Source organism: Lactuca sativa, chromosome 8 (assembly GCF_002870075.4).
Source record: "Lactuca sativa cultivar Salinas chromosome 8, Lsat_Salinas_v11, whole genome shotgun sequence".
Lineage (NCBI taxonomy): Eukaryota > Viridiplantae > Streptophyta > Magnoliopsida > Asterales > Asteraceae > Lactuca > Lactuca sativa.
In genome coordinates, this window is record NC_056630.2 from 125,410,272 (window position 1) to 125,434,523 (window position 24,252).

The 24,252-nt window shown below is 32.8% G+C and overlaps 2 protein-coding genes across 4 annotated transcripts; both read right to left on the reverse strand.

Moving 5' to 3' along the window:
* Positions 1-1,856: 1,856 nt before the first annotated feature.
* LOC111889265 (UPF0481 protein At3g47200) lies at positions 1,857-5,523 on the reverse strand. Of its 3 annotated transcripts, none has more exons than XM_023885401.2 (3): positions 5,388-5,508; positions 5,181-5,291; positions 1,857-3,573 (listed from the first exon to the last, which is right to left on the reverse strand). In XM_023885401.2, the coding sequence occupies exon 3, from the start codon at positions 3,552-3,554 to the stop codon at positions 2,070-2,072; it is 1,485 nt and encodes a 494-aa protein (XP_023741169.1). In that variant the 5' UTR covers positions 3,555-3,573; positions 5,181-5,291; positions 5,388-5,508; the 3' UTR covers positions 1,857-2,069. The 3 variants fall into 3 exon arrangements, with proteins under 3 accessions (XP_023741169.1, XP_042753665.1, XP_023741168.1); XM_042897731.1 differs by having other exon boundaries at positions 5,149-5,291; XM_023885400.2 differs by lacking the exon at positions 5,181-5,291 and having other exon boundaries at positions 5,388-5,523.
* Positions 5,524-19,099: 13,576 nt separating this feature from the next.
* LOC111889261 (UPF0481 protein At3g47200) lies at positions 19,100-22,013 on the reverse strand. Its single transcript, XM_023885395.3, has 2 exons — positions 21,874-22,013; positions 19,100-20,809 (listed from the first exon to the last, which is right to left on the reverse strand). Exons 1-2 carry the CDS (start codon positions 21,927-21,929, stop codon positions 19,294-19,296), a joined length of 1,572 nt encoding a protein of 523 aa, XP_023741163.1. The 5' UTR covers positions 21,930-22,013; the 3' UTR covers positions 19,100-19,293.
* Between the last annotated feature and the right edge of the window lie 2,239 nt (positions 22,014-24,252).

The window sequence follows — 24,252 nt, forward strand, 5'->3', positions numbered from 1 at the left end:
TGGAGGTGAAGGAAATGATCTTTTTGGATCCAATAAAGAAATGCACACTGACAATGAGCTCATAAGTCCAGATTTTGAATGTGAATCATCCAATTCCAATGCATCACCAAAAATCCTTGAAACAAAACTGGGAGAGAGAAAACCATAAACAAATATATAGTCATTAAAAAGAAATTATAATATATGAGATGAATGAAGATATTAACCTTGAGATAGAAAGTTTCTAGGCAAGAGGAGATGATGTGTTTCTAGTTATAGTACAAAAAGTTTCTGCTGCGTTTGAATGTACTTCAGGAGAATTTTGTAGTCATTACTTATATACAATCAATCAATATTAAATCATGTAACATATAATATATATATATAAGTACATATATCAAATATGAAATTGTAATTGTACTCACTAAGGGACTTAATTTATCCACAATCATCTCCAACAGATTGCTATATGTTAACCATTGCATAACATCCACATGATCGGGATACATATGATCATCAGCTCCAACAAGTCTTACCAAGACCCGTGTTTAGAAAAAAGAACAAAGTAATCATTTATTTTTAAGTTGAAGAAATCATAAAGCTCAAAGTAAAAGTGTAAAACAGTTAATGTTTAATAGAAAATTTACTAACCTCCATGATTGATGTAATTCCAATAAAATCAACCAGTTGTTGGAATACATTTTGATACACCTGCAGTCTACTACATCTTTCTTATCTTTAAGTCTCTTGATCTCTCTTTATGAATACATTTAGAATGTGTATTTATTTATGAATAACATTGTAATCATCTATGAATAGCATGTGTGGATGAATGTATTTATTTATGATTAGAGGTATTCATTTATTCATTTGTGAATAGCAGGGTACTCATTTGTTAATAACAGTGTATTCATTTGTGAATAACAGTGTAATCATGTGTTAATGAGTGTATTTATTTATGATTAGAGGTACTCTTTTTATTTTCAGTTGATTAAAAAAAGGAATTGGATTGCTTGTAAATTGATATGTATTCATTTGTGATTGGAGTAGTTTCAGGTTTTTTGAAAAAAAAAATCATTTGTGAATATAAATGTATTGATTTGGGGTTGGATTTCTATTCTTTTTTTTTTTGAAGAAAAAAAAACGTGAAATAGGAGAAAATTTTGATTTTTTCATTTTTTAAATATATTTTTAGGTAAAAATGTTTTTTATATTCCATTAATAAGAAAAATAAAAAATCAAATATTTCTTTCTTTTTGGTAACTGGTCCTAAATTTAAGGGAATTTGATTGAATTTTATTTTATTTTAATTTAATTAAAATATACAATTACTTATATACCCTTATATATTGATTGACTCAGAACTGTTCTCGCGTTCTCAACCTTTTAGGTGTTCTCATTTGATCATTTCCCTATATATATATATATATATATATATATATATATATATATATATATATATATATGTTTTGTATTTGAATAATTAGTGTAATATGTATATATGTAAAAACGAACTAAACACATAACAACTAGGTTAAAGAAGGTTAAATATGGGGTTTCAGGCAAAACATTGTTAATGAGGAATTCAGTGAAAACGGGGGAAAAGGGTCGGAGAGCGGGTGATCCTGAAATTTGGGGGTGGGAGAAACATGAGAATTCAGGGGTCGGATTGAAATATGTAAAATATCAAATATACCCGGTTCAACAGAATAATTGATTATTATTCCAGAAACTATTTTTATTTAAGTTATTATATCATCTAACTGGTAGAAAAATATAAGTTGATTATGATTATGGCTAAAAAGGTAGGACAATGCATTCTTTTTTTCGTAAATATTATAAACTCCATTACTGTTAACATACTTTGTCCTCATAAATATCAAAAGAAATTGTAATTAAAGTTTACAATTCTCATAATAACTTAATTTAAACAAAAACTCGTAACATTAAACATCCATTCATTTCTTTTGGAAATTGGTTGAAATGTCTTTGTGGGTTTTCGATTTCAAAATGTAGTTTTGATTAACTCCAAATCTCCGACATGGTGTGGTGGCCAACGAAGTAAAATGAACACCTCATTCAGATCAAGATCAAGCAGGTGGAGAATGAGGCTTAAAGTGTATGCATCGTCTCAAAAGCTTGGCAATATCCCCACTGGAGTCATCCGGAAGTGGCCTGATGGCGAAGTAAGTCTGCAAAAAACTAGTGAAAAGAATAGCAGTAGCCACCAACAAAGCCACTGTCTTCCATGGACTGCTAAAGTAGACGTTAATCAGCTCTGCCGCCCATGTCTTATACCTGTTATTACAATGCTTCTCAATGCCTTGCCGTAGCTGATTAAACATATAGAGATTAACCGCCGGTGCCTCAATCTCATCGTACATCTTCACTACTTCTTCATCTCTACCAAGACTATGAAGTAATATGTTGTTGTTTCGTAACTCCTTCACGTCATCATGATGAATAACCAGAGATTTCATTACTCTAATGTAAGTCGAAACTCGAAAGTCATTAGGATTATGAGGGCACATCTCGTAAGCGATCATGTTCAAGTAAATAGCTTTTGAATTCGAGGACACTGCTCTGCGCACAAGCTCAAGCTCACCATAACAACAACGTGAATGAAACTTGATGTCTTCATTAGAAGACTCGTCGTAAGTACATTTCACAAATATCCCTTTAGCTTTCAATTCTGTGACTGATGCAAATGATCGGTTTCGCTTTACATAATTCCAATCTTCATCAGCATTGTCAACCTTTTTCCAACATGTTTGCCTTGTGCGTGCATTAATCGAAGCAAGACCAAGAGAGCACGGAAGCGATATGAAATAGGACCTATAAAGCTCAAGAAGATGAAGTGGTTGCTTATTGTTAAGCACATTTTCTTCCTTCGTGGACATTTCTCCATAGTTTAAGTAGTTAAAGAACTTCTTTAAGATCTCTTCACCTCCATCCAAGAATCTCAGATCCAACAGAACTTTCAGTACTACAAACGGGATTTGGTTCTCGAGCAAGAAAATGTCTCGAGCTACATGCGCGAAGCCCAATGCGCCTAAATACTCATTATTTAGCATCAACATATTGTCTTGGCTAGCAATGCACTCTATAAAGAACAAAACGAAACAACCATCACGCAACATCATTCGATTAAACTTCTCATCGTTGTATTCATCTGTAGAACCATCGATATAGCACTTTCTAGCATCATATACAACTTCGAACACCTTGTTGTATAAGGAATCCATGGTTTTTTTGCATCTCAAACGATACTCCTCGAGGGTTATGAGCTTGTATTTCTCAGCTGCGATGAGGTCCTCTCGTTTATGGTGGTAAGGACCAAGTGAAACCACTGATGGTTCGTAGTATCGGCGGTTTCTTCCACCTTTTTCTCCTTTTAAGAGCAATGGAGGTACTTTCTCCATTTGTCGTTTGCGTTCGAAACGTTGGGTGGTCTCATTGCCTTGAATGCAGACTACCCACTCCCTGACAACATTGTGGTTAACGTTGTTGGTCGCCGGTTGATTGTCCTGTATTTCAATTCTGACATCTTCACTTTCAGACATTTCCGTCTCCATGGAGTTTGAAAAGGTCTTTCTGTTATGCGGAATTGAAAGTATATAAGAGAGTGTTTGGCAAAAAAAACTTATTGTTTATTAGTTTATTGGCTTTATAAGCTAATAAGTTAGCATGGAATAACTTATGAAAAAATAACTTATCAGAGGTTTCTCATTGCAAAAAACTATTTTTATCCAAACATTCTTTTTATCTTATAGCGGTGTAAACTAATAAGCTCCTTAAATAAACTTATGCAAACACCCCTAAGTTTATGGTGTAAATGATATTTTTTTTCAATAAATTTAGTTTTTAATTTAAAAAGAATATATATTTTCAGCAAATGAGAGACGTGTTTGTTAAATAAAAAAAACTGTTAATCATAGTCGAGTTTTAATATAGTTTACTTTTTATAATAATAATAATAATAATAATAATAATAATAATAATAAAGTTATAATTGGGAGGTGGAAATCGCATGGCTTCTGCGTGTGTGGTTAACGATTTTTGGATATTGTCGAATTCTTGGTTTCTAATTATCGTGGATCCAAATTGCAAGAGTGGTCTATTTTACCAAAATTGTCGGTCATCTTTACCTTGCAGCGTAGTAATTAGTTCTTTGAATCGTAATAAATAGAGGCAATTTTTACTATGCGTATAAAGATGACCGTCAATTTTGGGAAAATTGACTACTCTTGCAATTTGGATCCATGAAACCAAGAATTCAAGGAAGTAAAATATTCAAAAACATTGGAGTCGACCAAACCAAAATTATAGATTCTATCATTACTCATCGTTCGAATGAAATAAGTAAAGGAGAAATGGAGTGTTTCTCCTTTTTTTTTATTTTATATATCTAAAGAGAGTATCGTTTTGTAATGTTCTTGTTATTTTTTTTGGTTCTGTTTGTTCCTTACCACTCATAGATAGCTGTTTACTATTATTTAGGTTTTTATTATTAATATTATTCGATGTTTAAAAAAAAAATTATAACTATGACTTCCACAATTAAAAATACTTCCATCAATTGAAGATATATAGTTATATAGGGCTAGATTATAAGGTGGATAGACAATTATTGTGCGAATGTGTAGATAGTGCGATTCTATGAGAATTACTAAAAGAATACGTTGTTTATTAATACGAATACATTCAACCTTACAAGAATATCGTCATTTTCATGCATTCTCACTAATTCTTATTCATTTTTGTTCTCATAAATCGTTTTTCACTCATTTTCATTCTGACAGAATATGACTCAATAAACATTCCTACAACATTCTGACAGAATGAGAATAATAATAAAAAGTCTATAATAACCTTATAGACGATTTAATTAGTGAGAATATGTGATAATGATAATAGTTATGTAATATTTAACGTATTCATATTATCAAACAACATGTTTTCTTTGTTATTCTCATAAAATAACACTGTCCACACGTCCACACAATAAACGTTCATCCACATTTGAACCTCTATATATATATATATATATATATATATATATATATATATATATATATATATATATATATATATATATATATATATATATATATATATATATATATATATATATATATATATATAAAAGCTTGAGCAATGATTTATAACCATAAATCACGTGCATATGAAAAACTCATCACATAAATTGAACAGTTGCAACGACACCGACAGTCGATGAACATTTAATCCCATGTCAACAAGGCAATACTCGACTCCACCAAAACCTTCTACAAGCATGAAGTTGTAATTATCTACAGTACCCAAGAAGCATATATGCAGAAATATGAATATAGACGGAGATGGAAAGGTTGAGGTAGAGAATTAAAGACAGAAAAGAGAATATATACCTTTGTTTTTCTATTGAAGACATGACTTGATTTGCTTGCTTGAAATGGGGTAGACATATAAAAAAAAAGGCTTAAGATGCTTATTATATAATAGCCAAAAGTGTAGCCTTAAGAGAATAAGTAATTTGCTTGTAACTTTGGGCAACTTAGCATCTACCTTCTATCATCAATCTAAGACCTTTTTCTTATATATATATATATATATATATATATATATATATATATATATATATATATATATATATATATATATATATATATATATATATATATATATATATATATATATATATATAGAGAGAGAGAGAGAGAGAGAGAGAGAGAGAGAAAGAAAGAAAGAGGATCATTTATAATGAACATTTATTATTGTATAATTCAACCATAACCATTAGATTTAGAAAATAAAGGGTTTTGATTCAATGGGCATGATAGTAATTATAAGCAAAAAGAATTATTGTTTTTAATGTAAAATAGTTAAGAAGGTAAAATAGACTTTTTGCTTATAATCAAATAAGTCAAGTTCAGAATTTTAGGAAATACATTTATGTTGAGCATATTTTTTGTAAATACATTTATTGGCATTTTTATTACAAGAGTATTTTTTTTTTTCAAAAAATAAATATGCTTTAAATAATAACAACAAAAAACACAAACATTTTTGGAGAATTATATTTGAAAAAATATCCATTCTTGACGGGATACGTTTTTATTCTTGAAAGAATGTCGTTTCTTTTAAAAGATACATCATGAAGAATATCCACCAGAAATACATAAATAAAAAAATAAAAAAAAAAAAAAAACACATTCATGAAAGAATTATTATCATTCTTGACAAAATAACAACAAAAAAATAACAATAGATATGTAATAACTATAACAATTCTTAAAAATAATACACTATATGTTGTATATAATACAAACATTCTTGAAAGAATATATGAATTCTTGAAAGAATTACAACATACACAATTAATAATCTACTAAATACTAATCATTATTAAAAATATTACATTTATTCCTGAAAAGAATAACAACATTCCTAAAATAATAAAATATCACAAACTTCTTCCATTGCATCCTTTAATTGTTGATTTTCAAGAGGTAGGGTTTGTTGGCCAATTTTAACATTCATTCATAAGCCGCTAGGTCAAATTCATAACTTAGAATTAGCCCATATATTAGTTGTAGACCGAATTGTGTGTCATCGTTGGAAATTACCTGAAAGAATATACAACTCGAAGGAATTAGGGATTGATGAAGACGCTAGGGGTTGTGAAGGCGTGGGATTGTTGTTGCTGCTACAAACACGTCCACGCTACCTTGGCAGCAAAATCGATGGTCGATGGCGATATACTTTAACCTAGTAGAATCATGGTCACAAACAATTGTCATAATTTCCCCTGCAAAAGAAAACAAAAAAATGTCAACTAATAGTGACCAATGAAATTTACCCACATTGTCATTTACATTCTTAAATAGTTTTTGTAGGTATATTAATAAGAATTATCATTATTTGAAGTATTTACAAACATCTCTTATATACACCTAAAATATATTTAGGAATGTAAACTAAATGATAATATATTACTCATTTTTAAGGAATGTGAAATATCAGATGAAAAACTTTACATCGGAAAACCCAATTATTTAATGAAATTTCACATTCTTAAAAAAAATGTGAATAGAAAAGATTAAAAATCACGTAATTATAATTTAGCCGAACAGCATCTTTAAAAAAAAAAAAAAAAAAAAAAAAAAAAAAAAAAAAAAAAAAAAGGAGTTATTGTTGCACAATTTCAGAAAAAAAAATTCTAATAATGTATAAGCATAAACAAAACTTGGTGTACTTCTTATACGTAAGAAATATGTATCCTTAAAATATAGTGCACATAGTAGACTTAATAAATTTAGTACTTAAGAATCCATTTTGTAAACAGCAGAATTGTGACTTATATTATCTTGTTTAATACCAATCAAACACAAAAACTCACACCGCCACCTATCGTAATCGTCCTATTGTAATCGTCCTCATCGTACTGACTTGAGAAGTTCTATCACCTAATTATTTGGTAAGTAAACATATAAATTTTAACTTATTAAGAATTAAAATTCACCACACTGCCATGATAAAAACAAATCATATAATGCCTAAAAGCCATTTAGACATGAGCCAAAAACCAATAAATTTGACTATTGTTTTAGTATTTATTTCTATATTATATTTCTTTAACATATGAAAACTTCATAATACATGATAGGTTGATAATTGATTTTATAATAGATAAATATTAGACAATATCTTCAATAAATAAATTTTCCATTAAGTTTTCAAACAATTTTGTTTATCCAAATTGACCTATCATATTCCAATAGGCTTCAGAAGCATTTGGATTTTTTTTTTTATTCCCAACAACTCGATATCATAAGAATGGGCGACTTATTTTGTTATTATTTGTATATTATCTGTAAACCATCATAAACCAAAAGCCAATCTTACATAAAGTTAAATGCTCAAAATCCGATTATACTAACATTCGATTTAGATCATAATAAATAAAACTTTATAATACATATAAAAAAAATCAATTATACAGGTAACCAATATAAAAAAAATTATAGCCGAAAGAAACTCTAATACACAAAACGGATGAAGATTAAAAAAAACATAAACTTCTCAATTATAGCCAAAAGAAATCATGTGCAACTAATCAATATCATGATCCACTACAAGGAAAAAGGTCATTTGTCGCCGGTAAAAGTCGCAAAAGTCGTCGGTAATACTAATAGCGGTGACGCGTCGCCGGTACCGAGTCGCCACTACTGCTTCGTCGCTATTGATCACTATGTCGCTGCTAATGAGAAATGTCGCTACTATTGACCCTGTCGCCGCTAATGAGTAGTGTCGACGCTAATAAACATGTCGCCGGTAATGACCCTTGTCGCCGGTAAAAGTGTCGCCGATAATAACAGTATTCAATTTTTTTTAATTAATGATTTTGGTTAGCGGTGATAATGTTGCCGGTAAAAGTGTCGCCGGTAATAACAGTTTTCATTTTTTTTTAATTAATGATTTTGGTTAGCGGTGATAATGTCGCCGGTAAAAGTGTCACCGACAATAACAATATTCGATTAAATATCAAAAATAATAGTGTCGACGCTAATTACAAATAGTGTCAAAAGTCATAATATCCGACTAGCAAAACAACCAAATTTTTACAATCTACCAAGTAGCAAAGCATAACAACATATGCAAATAAAACACATCCTTACATACCACCATCTCCGTTTCCATCGTTTCCTTGATTATTGTGGGATTGAAAAAACGAATAAAGTTCATTCCTACATGCCGGGTCACTGAGCATTGTACGAAGATTTTCCATATACATAATTAATAACAATATATATATATATATATATATATATATATATATATATATATATATATATATATATATATATATAAACTTATAAGTTAGATTGTCAAAAATAAAAAAATAAAAAAACTATCAAAATACATTGTTATTTGTAAACTAAGATACAAACCAAAGTACATTGCTATTTCTTACACTTGGGACAAAAACCAAATTACCAAACTTTTTAGCAAATAATCACCACAAAACCAAAATTACCAATTCAACATGCATTTTACGATGCTAAAGTAGATTGCTATTTCACATACACACAAAAAAATGAAATAATAGAACCTGTAGTGACGGAAATCAACCGGTAATAGCTGGAAAAACTGTTATTCACCCAATGAAATTACAAATCCAAAACCTGGGAGCCATCCAAAATGTCACAAATCACTTCAACATTATTTGCAAGGATAACATACAAATTAAATTACCAAAACTTGGAAATTTAATCAACACTTTTTCAGTGTTAACAAACAAACTAACAAGGAAATTATCAAAGAAATTTTCAAATCAAATTAGCTTAATTTCTTCAAGAACTCCACTTAGAAATTGGTCCCAAATCACACCTTAATCCCTAATACACTTAATATGACACAAGATATGGAGAAATCAAGATGGAAGAAGAAATTTGAGGAAGAACTCGGTAGAAGGTGTAAGGGGCGAAGGAGAAGAGGCTGCAAACAGAAAGCAAATGTGAAGAATGAAGTTTTGCGTGCGGTATTTTTTTTATCTGCGTCAGCCTTTAGCGGCGACGCCTTTGGCGGCGACACTTAGGTTATTACCGGCGACTATTATCAATAGCGGCGACAATCTGGAGGGAAGGGTACCCGGTCATTTTTTAGTGCATCATTAGCGGTGACAATTCCGAGCTTTAGCGGCGACACATATGTCGCCGATATTAGGTTAGTTGGGATAAGGTACCTTACCCGTTGGATTAGATATTTGATCGAACGGTGTAGATGTAACGGAAGGGGAAGACGCAGATTCGGGTGATCACCCTTTAGCGGTGACGCTATTACCGGCAACAGGGACCTTTAGCGGCGACTCTAGAGAGTGTCGCTGCTAAAGGTCCGTGTCGCCGGTAATAGCGTCGCCGCTAAAAAGTGATTTTCTTGTAGTGATCAAATGCAAAAATCAAGTATAAAAAATTACATAGGGTAGGAACTTTGCGATGGAAGAGGAAGACTATTCAAGATAGCTCAGGGATTTTGTAATTGGGACTTTTTTGATGAAAAATATATTTTTAGTTGACTGCAGAAAAAACAATGGCAGGGGAAGACATTGATCGGTGATGATGATGATGTACGAAGAGGATGAAGCCAACGATTGTGAAAGCAACAATGGTGATGATGTATGATCACATTTGATCATGTTGCTCTCGCTTTTAACTTTCTTCTTCATGGGGTTTAGATTCTAGCCGTTTGGGAGCAGGGCAAAAGAAACCCTAAAAGATGGTTGGTGGTATCAATGATGATGACGGGGGTTGTGAAGGTGTAAGGTTGTTGTTGCTGCTACATACACGTCAACACTAAACTGGCAGCGAAACCAATGGTCGATGGCGATGATGGTGATGACCGGTGGTGATGTTCTAGAGAAAGCGAGAATGCAACATACGCTATAAGGCTGAAGGGAGTGGTAACACTCTTAGCACGTTGCCACATAGAATTTGTTTAGTTTTTGATGTCACATAAGCTTAGCATGTCTAGCACTAAAAAAGGTAAGAAGTGGAGGTGTGACAATTTAGTAGGTTTAATTTTGAAGAAAAAAAATTATAAAATATACAAAGAAATACAAAGCAACCAATCACAACACCTCATCTTACTTTCTCTCTCCTTTCTCCTCTCGCTACACCCATAGCAACTTCTTCTTAGCACTAGGTAGGGGTGGTGTAGCATCCTTAACACCTGCCTTAACAACTCATTTACCACGTCTCACTCACTATAGCCTAATGAGTGCAGAGAGAAAGAGGGGGATACTTTTAGAGAATTAAAATTGATATCCTGTTACCATAAATCAAGGGATTTTGTTTAAAAACCCTTTATTAATTAAATTTAAATAAAAAATAAATTTATATTGATTGCCCAGAATTTAGTTTCACATCTTTATATATATATATATATATATATATATATATATATATATATATATATATATAGAGAGAGAGAGAGAGAGAGAGAGAGAGAGACTTAAGTTCAAATGAGAAAAAAATATATATAATTGAGAACGTGAGAACAAATTTGGGTTGCATATCTTTTTTTTCCGCAAAACCCTCCCGCATACCGGCGCGACGGAGGAACTTAATATTCATACGTAAATATAAACCACCACCACCGTAACTAACGCAACCACCACTGGGCCACAAGAAGATCATATACTCTATGAAAATAAGAGGCTATAATTAAGAAACCGCCACACAGACAAAACAAATGATGATTGTATTTTCATACGTAACAATGTACTTTATAGTACATTGGTACGTAGAATTGTATCGAAAATCATTTCATAAAAGGAATTGTATTAATTAATTAATTAATTAATTAATTAAACACTATATTCTATATTTTATATATTAAATAAAAATGTTAAATAACCCATATAAAATAAACGACATTTTAGCCCTTCCAGCAATTTGGTTTTTAAAAAATAATAACATATATCAATATTATTCCATAGTATGGGGGGCTGAGGTTGTGTTACATAGTGCCAATAGGGTGTTGAGTGCACACCATGCCGATGGATCTCTTGTAATGTTGATAGTGGATTTCTCGAATGCCTTTAACCTGGTGGATAGATCAGCATTGCTCCACAAGGTTAAGATGATGTGCCCTTCTATTTCTTTGTGGGTGAATTTCTTGTACGGGCAAGCAACGAGACTTTATATCGGAGACCAACATATATGGTCTGCCACTGGGGTGCAGCAAGGCGACCCCTTAGGCCCTCTTCTTTTTGCCCTTGTTTTGCACCTGCTTATGCACAAGATTAGAGACAATTATAAGCTTCTTCTCCATGCTTGGTACCTGGATGATGGAACTGTCATTGGGGATTCAAAGGAGGTGGCTAGAGTGTTGAATATTATTCGGTTGAATGGTCCAGGCTTGGTTCTTGAGTTGAACATCAAGAAAACATAGATTTTTGGCCATCTTGTGATGGTAGGAAGTTTCGTGTCGATTTATTCCCAACGGACATAAGGAGACCTTCTTTAGGGGTGAAGCTCCTTAAGGGGGGTTGTTAGTAGAGACGCAGGGTTTATTAGCAGGCTGGCCATGAAGAGAGCGGTCAATGTTGTTGATTTGATGGGTCTTCTTCCACAACTGTGTGACCTACAAAATGAGCTCCTTCTGCTTCGATCATGTATAGGCATTGCAAAACTTTTCTTTCGTTTAAGGACTTGCCAGCCGGTGCACATAGAAGAGGTAGCTTGGTTCTTTGACAAAGGATTACGCAGATCTATCAAGGATATGGTGGTATGTGGAGGCCCCTTCTTTGGAGACATTCAGTAGCGTTTGGCTTCCTTACCTATTCGTTTCGGTGGTTTGGGTTTGTACTCGGCATACATGGTTTCCTCCTACACATTTGTAGCCTCGAGGGCCCAATCTTGGGCATTACAAGACCACATCTTACGTGACAGTGGCATATGTGGTATGGACTCTGATTACCTATGTGTTATGACTCGTCTTCGCGATACGATTCCAGGATTCGACTATAGCGATTTCACTAATAAGGACACCACCCCTAAATCCCAAAAAGCATCGACGTGTGCCCTTTATAGCAAAATCGTCAAAGATATGGAAGTCGACTTCGATATGACTGTTAGACAGAAAGCAGTTTTTGAGTGTCTTCAGGCACCTCATGCTCAAGATTTTCTACTAACTATCCCCATTGATGGCCTTGGCCAGCATATGTCTCCCATGGAGTATCGAACTATCATTCGTTACCACCTCATGATTCCTCTATTCCCAATTGACGAGATATGCCCAGTTTGCCGCAAGGCATGTTTGGATACCTTTGGGGAACATACGGTTCATTGTAGAGAGCTCCCTGGTTTCAAGTATAGACATGATGTGGTTAGGGATGGTCTCTTTGATGCTTGTCGGCGTGCTAGTATTTCTGCAAAGAAAGAAGCGCCAATAAACTTTTTGACGGACCCGCAGGATGGAAGATCCACACTTAGACCGGCTGACATTTTGGTCTTTGGATGGGTAGGAGGGAAGCACGCGTGTGAGGATCTTAATGAGGTCTCTCCTCTCGTCAGTTTGAGGAGTAGGGTTTTCATAGCAGGGCATGCTGCTTTGAAAGCTGTTGTGTGCAAAGTGGCAAAGCACGAGAATGCATGTATAGAAAATCAACATGTGTTTGTACCTTTTTCATTTGACACATTTGGTTTTCTCGCACCAGAGGCGGTGGATCTCCTCAACAGAGTCCAACGGGTCATGCACTCTAATGTCATATCTCCTAGATCCATAGATGTTTTCAAAAGGATTAGTTTTGTCATCCAGTAAGGGCTAGCGGCACAGCTTGTTGCCCATTTGCCTTCCATTGATATGTATTGAAATATATTATGAATGATATAATATACTATTGCCTAAGTAAAAAAAATGGTCAGAAATTCCGTTGTTTTTTACTAAAGGTGAGAATATTTGTAAATACGGAACACATTTCTAAAAAAATATGAATGACTTTTCTACGAAAATAAAATAAAACGATATTATTTTACTTTTTTTTGGAAACGGAGAAATTTTATTAAAAAACCACATGCTATAAAGAGACAAGTTTGGGCAAAGAAAAACAAAAAACAAGTACAAACAAAAACAAACAAAACAATTACATGATATCAAAGGGAGAGCAAACCCAGACTGTCCATTTACAATTCTCGTAATTACCCCTATGTTTGATCTAACCAAACACCATAGCGAGCACACTATCCGCCATCAAAGAAAGAGAAGAACCCAGATTATTAAAAAGGCTATCATTTCTCGCTTTCCAAATACACCATAAGAAACCATAGAGGACGGCCAACAAAATCTTCCTTTTTTTAGGACAATTTCCCCAAGTTGCAGCAAATTGCACAAGCCCCCCAACTTAATTAAAATTTTGTCACGGGATACCGCACCAATTGAAGATCCACCTTAAGGAAACTTCCACCTGAGGAAAACTTATAAAAAAAATGATTGGAATCGTCGATTCCACCATTACAGAACTGGCACGAGGAGCCCGAGACGGAAATACCCCTGCGAGCGAGAGCCACAGCCGAAGGAAGCCTATCAATACAAGCCCTCAAAACAAAGACAATAATTTTCAACGGAACGAGCCTTAACCAAACAGTCGGATTAGGCATAGGAACAGTAAGCTTAGAGTCGAGTATGACACGCAAATCATGGACAGAAAAGTTCCCATTAGGAGAGAGTTTTGACTTCCAAATATCAGACTCGTTAATTAAAACCATCTCATCTGTGCAACTTCTTACGCCTCTCAATTCCTACAGTCACACATTCTTGCCAAAAGAGATAACATCAGGGTTAAGAAAAAAAACATAAAGCTATTGTTAAGTCTATAGATACCTGGGTATATACCCAGGTTTCCGCAGGATGCAAACATTGTCTACTCTTTCATTATTTTAATCAAGGTTATCTTCCTCATCATACCTTACATTCTGATTTTCAGATTTCAAGAATGTCGATTCAAAGTATCTATCAAGTATCATTTGACGAGAAGAAACGGGTATGTTGTTTTCAGTCGTAGGGCAAGAACTCGTATGTAAGTTAGAATTTTGAAATGTGCTTACACTAGTAATAGGAGAAACAACCGACAATGATGGTTTCGTGGCTTCATTACAAGTGACATCAATCTCTCCAATGATGCTTTCCAATCAAATTCGTAGTTAAGAAAAATGAAATGTGAAATAAAAAATCGTTGACAAAAAGGAAATGGATTTTGTGTGTGAGATGTATTCCCAGTCGTCGTCATTAATCATCTCAAGAGGAAGTGAGGGATATCAAAGTCTAGACATCAATCTCTCCACCTTAACATTTTTTTTGGAGTTGGATAGTTAATTAATGATTGGTGATTAGGAATTCGATATCAGAAAGTTTGGGAAATGACATAAATGTCCTACAAACTTTCTAGGGTTGTTCCATTTCGTCCTTAAATTATTTTTGTGGCTTTATGAGGGAACAAACTCTAAAACAACCTGTCTTTTTAGTCATCATGACCTATTTTTGCAAGTTTCAGTGCCACGTCTTCAATATTTTTCCCCGTCAACAATGACATGCGGGTTTTCTGGATAGGTCAAATTTAGCAGGTAGTAGGCATTACAAGAATAACTTTCGAAACAACCCCATGGAAAGCAAGAAGGCAGTAATCGAGGCTCTTAGAAGCCACCTCTCAAGAGTATAGAAGATCCAGAAAGATCCGCACCTTCCCTGCTTCCAATTACGATGTCTTCTTCTATTGCCACCATGGAGAATTTATGGTGTAAATGGAATAAAATTATAATTTTTTTTTGAAGATGCTATGAATACGATAACAGTTTGGTTGTTCGGATGCCAGAACATAAATTACCTAATAAATTTCTTGATTTACACCCTTTCTGGCAATGATGATGCGTAACAACCCAACCGGATCTCACACTATTAACCACCTTTCACCTCCTTCGTCGGTCACCCACCACCAATGTGACACTACTCACTAATCAGTCTCAGAAGCTTAACTTGTTGCAGCAATAACGGATAGAGAATCTTCCAACGACGAAGAAGATCGCCGCCATTTAATTCCTCAAAATGACACAGTCCTCGAAATCTACATGCCTTTCCACCTTCCAGATCGACGATGATGATCACCGCCGGTTTAAGAGCCATGTCACTCCTATCAATCTAACAATGTTCACAATTTAATCTTCAATAAAATGGACATCTTCTGTGACATCCCCAAATTTCTCGTCCAGAAAAGACCGATTTAGTTTATGCTTTTAAAATAAAATCAAAGTAATCTTCCAAAAGGTGTTGCGGAATTTGTTCACTAAACAAAATATAATAAAAATTTATCTATCAAAGCATTTCTTAAAGAAATGTATTTTCATTATATAACAAAACCTCGGGATGTCATGTTCCGATACAGACCAAAAGCATAAACAGTACATCATAAGCCTTACAACAGTTATTTACAACTATGAGCCTATAATCCAAAAATCCTTCTTCATCATCCAAACTATGCTCTGGGTCCACTACCTGTAATATAAAAAGCTGAGTGGGTCAGGCTTGAAAGTCTGGTGTGTATATAGAGTTTTCAACCCACAAATAATAATAAATTTATTAATTCTATCAACCAATAATAAATTTATTAATTTCATCAACCAATACTAACCCTGGTTACCCGTTCCAGTTATCCTCACTTTACGTCCTAAACACCTATCATAAGGGACCTATCCTAAGGATCATCATCGAGATGGACACTACTATTAAGGGGATTCCTCATCCATACATGTCCTTAAGGCAACCATGAGGGGGATGGAGTACACCAATGAACATATAGTTCACTAACACCTACAGGTTGCGAGCCTGCTAGTGTTCCACTAGACTGTCTAGAAAGATCTATGGTCGTCATCTATACTCATCTAGACGACTACAACAACAACAACAACATCGACACCTCTCATCATTTTAACACAAATCAACTATTTCATCTACCCATGTTTTACCCAACATATTTGTAGATAAAAATACATATACAGTTTAAAACTTGTATAAAACATCTATTTAATACTCATCTCAAATAAAGAAACAATATAATTACACATAGCACGTATTTTATAGAAAATACTTCATATCTATGTGTAAGATGAAAATGACTACACACTCACCTGATTTAACGATAATCGGGCAACACTTCGTTTCTTAAAATGATCGTTTCCGATAAAAACGGGAGCTTTAATGAAAACCGGGCCTTGCGAGGGTTGAGCTTCAAACCGAAAAAATAAATTTATCGGACTCTTCGGACACTTCAGGACGTTCTTCGGGTGTTAGGTATGATCTCGGGGCTTCGGGGATGTTGGAATAGCTTAAAATGGATTTAGGGGTAAAAAGTGTGAAATTTTCAAACTAAACCGGGAGGGTTCGCACCTCCTTTTATATAGGCGAGGCTTCGGCCGAAGGGGGAAGGGACACACAACTCAACGAGGGCGAGGGCGAGGGGTACGCGTCGGCTTCGGATTGGACCTGCGCTTCGGATGACTCACCTGCTCGGACACGGGACGACTCACAAGGGAAGGGCAACGTGGCTCGCTTCGGTCATGCCACGGACCGGACACGCGTCTCGGATGCGAAGCTTGTACGTGGCCGAGTCCGAGCCTAGTATGCGAAGCTTCTCGAATTTTGTGCCCCAAACTTCAAAAACCCATAACTTTCGCATACGAGCTCTGTTTTATACATTCTTTATATGCACGTGTAGGCGATATTATACTCTACAACTTTCGTTTAGACTCTGTTGGCTAATTTTGAATTTATTTTTAATATTATTATTTTTAGCAGACCGGGACAGGAAAATCCGTTAAAAATTCATAACTTCTTCATCCGACGTCCGTTTTCATCTGTCTTTTTACCGTTGTACTACTATTGACAAGACCTTCGATTCTCGTTTAGGTTGTGTCGGCTAAAAATCACTCGATCTAAAATTCGAGTTTTTAGCTGTCTACTGCTAAGTTGAAACTTAGAAAAATCATAACTTTCTCATACGAAGTCAGATTTGGGCATTCTTTTTATGTACGCTCTCGATTTAGCAAACACTACGACTTTCGTTTAGATCGCTAAGGCTAAAAAGCACTTTATCGTAAATTCACTTTTTACGTCACATAGCGTCATATCGATTCTGTCGCGAAACTTCGACAAGTCATAATTTCTTCGTTATAACTCGGATTTCGGTATTCTTTATATCTCCAGAATCTTTATTTCAACCACTACAACTTTCTTCATAGATATCAGGTTTGTCTAACATTTATTTTCGATGCTTATTTTTATCCTTAATTCATTAAATAATAATAATTAAGCATAAAACACATAATAATCAATAATACATCGTATTATTTCAAAACAAGTTACAAAGGTAGGCCTAGACTATTACATCATCATTAATGCCTAGCCTAGAAACACAGGCATTATATCTTCGCCATTACTCTCCTTCTTCTTATCATCTTCATTTATTTCACCACCGATTTCAAATCCTTATTCCGCACAAATCTCTCTTCGAATTCTATCCAAATGGATGTGGTTGCTTCTAAGGTGATGCGTGATTCTGAATTACGAGCTTTATACTTGCTAAAACAGCAAAAATTTGGCCATATTGATTTCTGGAACTGTACTTCAATGCCTAATTTGAACTCCACTTCCTCGAACTCAATCCAAGATCTTAGATATGCTTTTATTGATCATATTTCATTGAATTAGAAAATTCAGCAAGCATTATTGTTGTCCAATTGGTTTGAAAATTGGTTAGATTCTAATGACCATAATGTTACATACCCAACTCTTTCTAGTTTATGGGTTTTAAATTAATCTGATTAATTTTCTTGAGTTTTGTTTTTAGGGGTTTTATCTCTCTTTAGATATGGAAAACAAAAACAAAAATCTTGCAGATGGAATTGGTCCTATCGAGAATACATACATGTTATTGTTGATGGGGCAAAATCTTACAATAAGTCATGATGACTAAAAAGACAGTTTGCTTTGGAGTTCGTTCCCTCATAAAGCATCGAAAAAAGTTTAGGGACTAAATTGACAAACCCTAAAAAATTCGTAGGACATTTGTGTTATTTCTCCTTAGAAAGTTTGGAGATGGATTGTCACGTCGTTTTTACTGGACAAAGAAAAAGTTTAATATTGTATTTAGCAGGTCAATAAGGACTTCATGTCTCTAGAATGCTAAAAAATAACATCAATGACTTTTTAAATCAAAATATGATTGTGAGATCTCAATGGCATTTTCTCTAATATCAAATACTATGTTCAATGGAATTCTTGATTGTTATTCCAGAAACAAATTTTTTAACTTATATATCATCTAATTACCGATAGAAAAATATAAGTCGATTATAATTATCGCAAAAAAGTAAAATGCATTCTTTTTTTTTTGTAGAATTTATAAACTCCATTACTCTTGACATAACTTGTACTCGTGTGTGTATATATATATATATATATATATATATATATATATATATATATATATATATATATATATATATATATATATATATATATATATATATATATATATATATATATATATATATATATATATATATATATATATCAAAAGAAAGCTTACAACTCTCATAACTTAATTGATGAAACAAAAACTCACATCTTTTAGTTCTATTAGAAATTAGTTGAGATGTCTTTGTGGGTTTCCTATATATTTCAAAATGCAATTTTGATCTAACTCCTCCAAGTCTCCGACATGGTGCGGTGGTCAGTGGTGTAAAAAGGAGCACCTCCTTACGATCAAGGTGCGGAAGGAGGTTTAGAGTGTACGCAATGTCTCAAAAGCTTGATAATATCCCCATTAGAGTCATCTGGAAGTGGCCTGATGGTGAAGTAAGTCTGCAGAAAACTAGTGAAAAGAATAGCAGTAGCCACCAACAAAGCCACTGTCTTCCATGGACTGCTAAAGTAGACGTTAATCAGCTCTGCCGCCCATGTCTTATACTTGTTAGTACAATGCTTCTCAATACCTCTTCGGAGTTGGTTAAACATGTAGAGATTCACTGCCGGCGCCTCAATCTCATCGTACATCTTCACCACTTCTTCATCTCTACCAAGACTATGAAGCAATATGTTGTTGTTTCTTAACTCCTTTACATCATCATGATGGATAACTAGTGATTTCATTACTCGGATATAAGTCGAAACTCGAAAGTCATTAGGATTATGAGGGCACATCTCGTAAGCAATCATGTTAAGGTAAATAGCTTTTGAATTTGAGTACACCGCTCGACGTACAAGCTCAAGCTCACCATAGCAACAACGTGAATGAAACTTTATGTCTTCGTTGGAAGACTCGTCGTAACTACATTTCACAAAAATCCCTTTAGCTTTGAGTTCCATAACTGATGCAAACGATCGATTTCTCTTTACATAATTCCAATCTTCATCAGCATCAACCTCGATCTTTTTCCTCCATCTTCGCCACATGCCCGAATTAATCGAACCAAGACCAAAAGAGGAGGAAAGCGAGATGAAATAGGACCTATAAAGTTCGAGAAGATGAAGTGGTTGCTTATTTTCAAGCACCTTTTCTTCCCTTGTGGTGATTTCACCATAGTTCAAGTAGTTAAAGAACCCATTTAAGATCCTTTCGCCTCTATCAACCGGGAATCGCAAATCCAACAACACTTGGAGCACTACAAACGGGATTTGGTTCTCGAGCAATAAAACGTCACGAGATACGTGTGCGAAGCCTAGTGCTCCTAAATACTCATTATTTAGCATTAACTTATTGTTTCGGCAAGCAACACACTCTATAAAGAACAAAACGAAACAACCATCATGCAACATCATTCGATTAAACTGCTCATCGTTGTATTCATCTGTAGAACCATCGATATAGCACTTTCTAGCATCGTGTACAACCTCGAACACCTTGTTGTATAACGAATCCGTGGTTTTTTCGCAGCTCAAGCGATATTCCTCGAGGGTTATGAGCTTGTATTTCTCGGCTGCAGCGACGTCGTCTCGTTTATGGTGGTAAGGACCAAGCGAAACCACCGCTGGCGCGTAGTATTGGCGGTTTCTTCCACCTTTTTCGCCTTTTAAGAGCAGTGGAGGTACTTTCTCCATTTTTCGTTTGCGTTCTGGACGTTGGGTTGTCTCGTTACCTTGAATGCTAACTTCCCACTCCCGGACTATGGTGTCATTAGGTTTGTTGGCCGGTTGCGGTTGATTGCCACGTATTTCAATTTTTACATCTTCACTTTCGGACATCTCCGTCTCCATAGGTTTTGAAAGCGTCTTTCTGTTTCTGATGTGGAATTGAAAGTATAAGTTTATGGTATATAAACGATAACTATTTTTTTTCAACAGTATGCTTTTTTCTTTACAAAGAATATTTCTTTTTCAGCAAAGAAGATACTTAATTGTTTATATATTAAATAAAAATCAACTATCAGCCATAGTAAAAATAAATAAATAAGTTCTGATTTAGGCTATATAATTTCATTATTTGATGATAAAATTATAATATAAGCTTTAAACTTTGATTTTAAAATTAGACTTTGTAATAAACTTGACTAAAATTATAATTTTGCTAATGAGATAGGTGATAAAATATTGCTGAGTTTGTCGTTATATATTCTAAGTAGACACGTCTAACAAACTTTGTTTAAATAACCATACAAACACCTTAATGATGACTTAGTTTGTCGTTATATGTTCTACATATATGACATCAGAATTTAATTATTTATATATACGATAACTTTTCTAGCTGTAATCCGTTTTATTAGTCTCACATTAAGATTTCCCGATTTTTATAGTTTATATCCCATGTCATGCCTAAATAACGTAGGGGTTCAAACATGAAGGTCTTTCTTATGGCTTGTTACAGTGATATGATGCACAGGATCGAGCTGTTAAAAGTTTTTGGTTATCTTGAGTTCTTGTGGCTTCCTAATTAGTTGTGGATCCAAATTCCAATAGTGGTCCATTTCCCTAAAATTTTAGTCTATATTTTTTCTTGCATCTTAATAAATCCAGGTAATTTTTTCTGTGTACAATAGACATCCTTGAAAACAAAACTATGAGTTCCTACAATAAAACTAATATATATATATATATATATATATATATATATATATATATATATATATATATTACTATTACTATCCGCCATGCATATGAATACACGCATCACTAGAAATACAACATCAACCGTTAATTAGGGCCTAGGCGATAATCGATCTCTACAAGCATGAACATGTAGTTTTTTCCACTTAATAAACATATATGCAGAATTTCCAGATACATAAATACATACAAAGAGAGTGAAAGGGAGTAAGAAAGAAAGAGAAAAGGCTATATCTATACCTTTGTTTTTCTGTTGAAGACATAACTTGTTTTGTTACTTGAAATGATGGAGTCATAAATAAAACCCTTCAGATGCTTAATATATAATAGCCAAAAGTGGAGCCTGCATAAGTTCAGAGAATAATTAATTTGCTTCAAACTTTCAACTTAGCATCTATCTTCTAGCATCAATCTTACTCCTTTTGCTTGCTTTATATATATATATATATATATATATATATATATATATATATATATATATATATATATATATATATATATATATATATATATATATATATATGGGCTTAGGGAATATGTGACTGTTATGTATCTAATATTAGGTATAGAACCATCAAAAACTACATAATTTTAACAAAATTCAATCAAATATCTCTATCATATTTCTTGTATCCTCTATTAGAGCTTATAATTGGCTTTGAATATATTTTTCATGGAGTTTATAAGTTTAATTTTTGCACCACAAATCGTATATAAGAATATTTTATCAACTACATGTAGTTCAGTATATTGAAATTTATTACAGAAAACTATAATGAAAGATTGCAATTGTTCATTAGAAACTCGATAAACCACTTCGCATAATCCATAAAAACAAACAAACAAACAATGCAAATATACACAAGGTAGGTGTCGAAGGAAGTTATTAAGTTTCTACTAGAGGTTTAATAAAAAACACATTCGAAATACATAGATGTTGGAGATGAATTACAAAATAAACAATCATATGAGTTCAAAAGCAATAGGAAGAAGCTAACTGTGAAAGAAAATTATGTTTTTTTAATCAAAATGAAGTCGATATATATATATATATATATATATATATATATATATATATATATATATATATATATATATATATATATATATATATATATATATATATATATATATATATATCAGGGCGGCCCAACTAATTTAGAGACTCTAAACAAACCAAAAATTTGGGACCTTTATGTAAGCAAAAGGTTTTGAACTTGAGACTTTAGTTTTATAAACCAGTGTTTTTACCACCAAGTCAAGCTTCAACTTGTACTTATATTCCAAAAAATACGTATATATACATATATATAACATAATAAACTTTGAAATTGGAGGCCCTTTAGAATTGGGGACTCTAAACCCTTGCTTAATTTTTCATGATGTAGAGCCGGCCCTGATATATATATATATATATATATATATATATATATATATATATATATATATATATATATATATATATATATATATATATATATATATATATATATATATATATATATATATATATATATAGGGTTAGGTTCATTTGAGACCACTTATATTTTGTGAGACCGTGAGACGCATTTGTTTATTTTTTTTTATTTTTTTTAATTTTTTTTTAATTTTTTTTAGTTAATTCATGTTCCGAAAATAATATTTAAAAAAAGAATTTTTTGATTTTTCCATTTATTTTGCATTTTAAAATTATTTTTAGAATATGTACAGTGTAATATTCTATTTAGAATATTTCACGTATTTTTCAAAAAAAATAGAATTTTTTTTTTTATTTTTTTTAGTTAATTCAAGTTCCGAAAATAATATTTAAAAAAAGAATTTTTAGATTTTTCCATTTATTTTGCATTTTAAAATTATTTTTTAGAATGTCAGTGAAATATTCTATTTAGAATATTTCACGTATTTTTCAAAAAAAAAAAACGGAATTTTTTTTTATTTTTTTTTATTTTTTTTATATTTTTTTTAGTTAATTCAAGTTCCGAAAATAACATTTAAAAAAAGAATTTTTGGATTTTTCCATTTATTTTGCATTTTAAAATTATTTTTAGATTTGGTCTCACGGTCTCACAAAATTAGAATGGTCTCAAATGAACCTGAACCTATATATATATATATATATATATATATATATATATATATATATATATATATATATATATATATATATATATATATATATATATATATATATATATATATATATATATATATATATATATATATATATATATATATATATATATATATATATATATATAAGCGGATTGGGAAAAAGGATAACAAAAGTGCACCAGGAATAATAGCAAGGAATTTAGCAAGTCACACCAAGAATGGTATTCTACTTTGACTGCACAGAAAGCATTGATGTTTTGGGTAATTAGGAGGGAATAAAGTGGGTTTTTAGTTAATTTTTAATAAATATTTCAAGGTTTCAAGCGCCCTGATCACTCGATCTTTTTTGGCCTATATACATGTACAGAAACACCCATTAGCTTGTCTTAATCAGTTAATTGGTTATTATTTGTTCTCTTCTTTTTTGCCAGCACACAACAAATGAACATGGACTTCAGATTCTCCATGCCGCTTCTTCAGCATGACATATGTATTAGAAATCATGAA

Bases quoted from the DNA above. Each gene is read 5' to 3' on its own strand.
- LOC111889265 (XM_023885400.2), bottom strand. From the start codon at position 5,410: ATGTCTTCAATAGAAAAACAAAG. The intron at 3,574-5,387 runs GTATATATTCTC...TCCGCATAACAG, and splicing joins TCTTCAATAGAAAAACAAAG to AAAGACCTTTTCAAACTCCA.
- LOC111889261 (XM_023885395.3), bottom strand. From the start codon at position 21,929: ATGACTCCATCATTTCAAGTAACAAAACAAGTTATGTCTTCAACAGAA. The intron at 20,810-21,873 runs GTATAGATATAG...ATTCCACATCAG, and splicing joins TCTTCAACAGAAAAACAAAG to AAACAGAAAGACGCTTTCAA.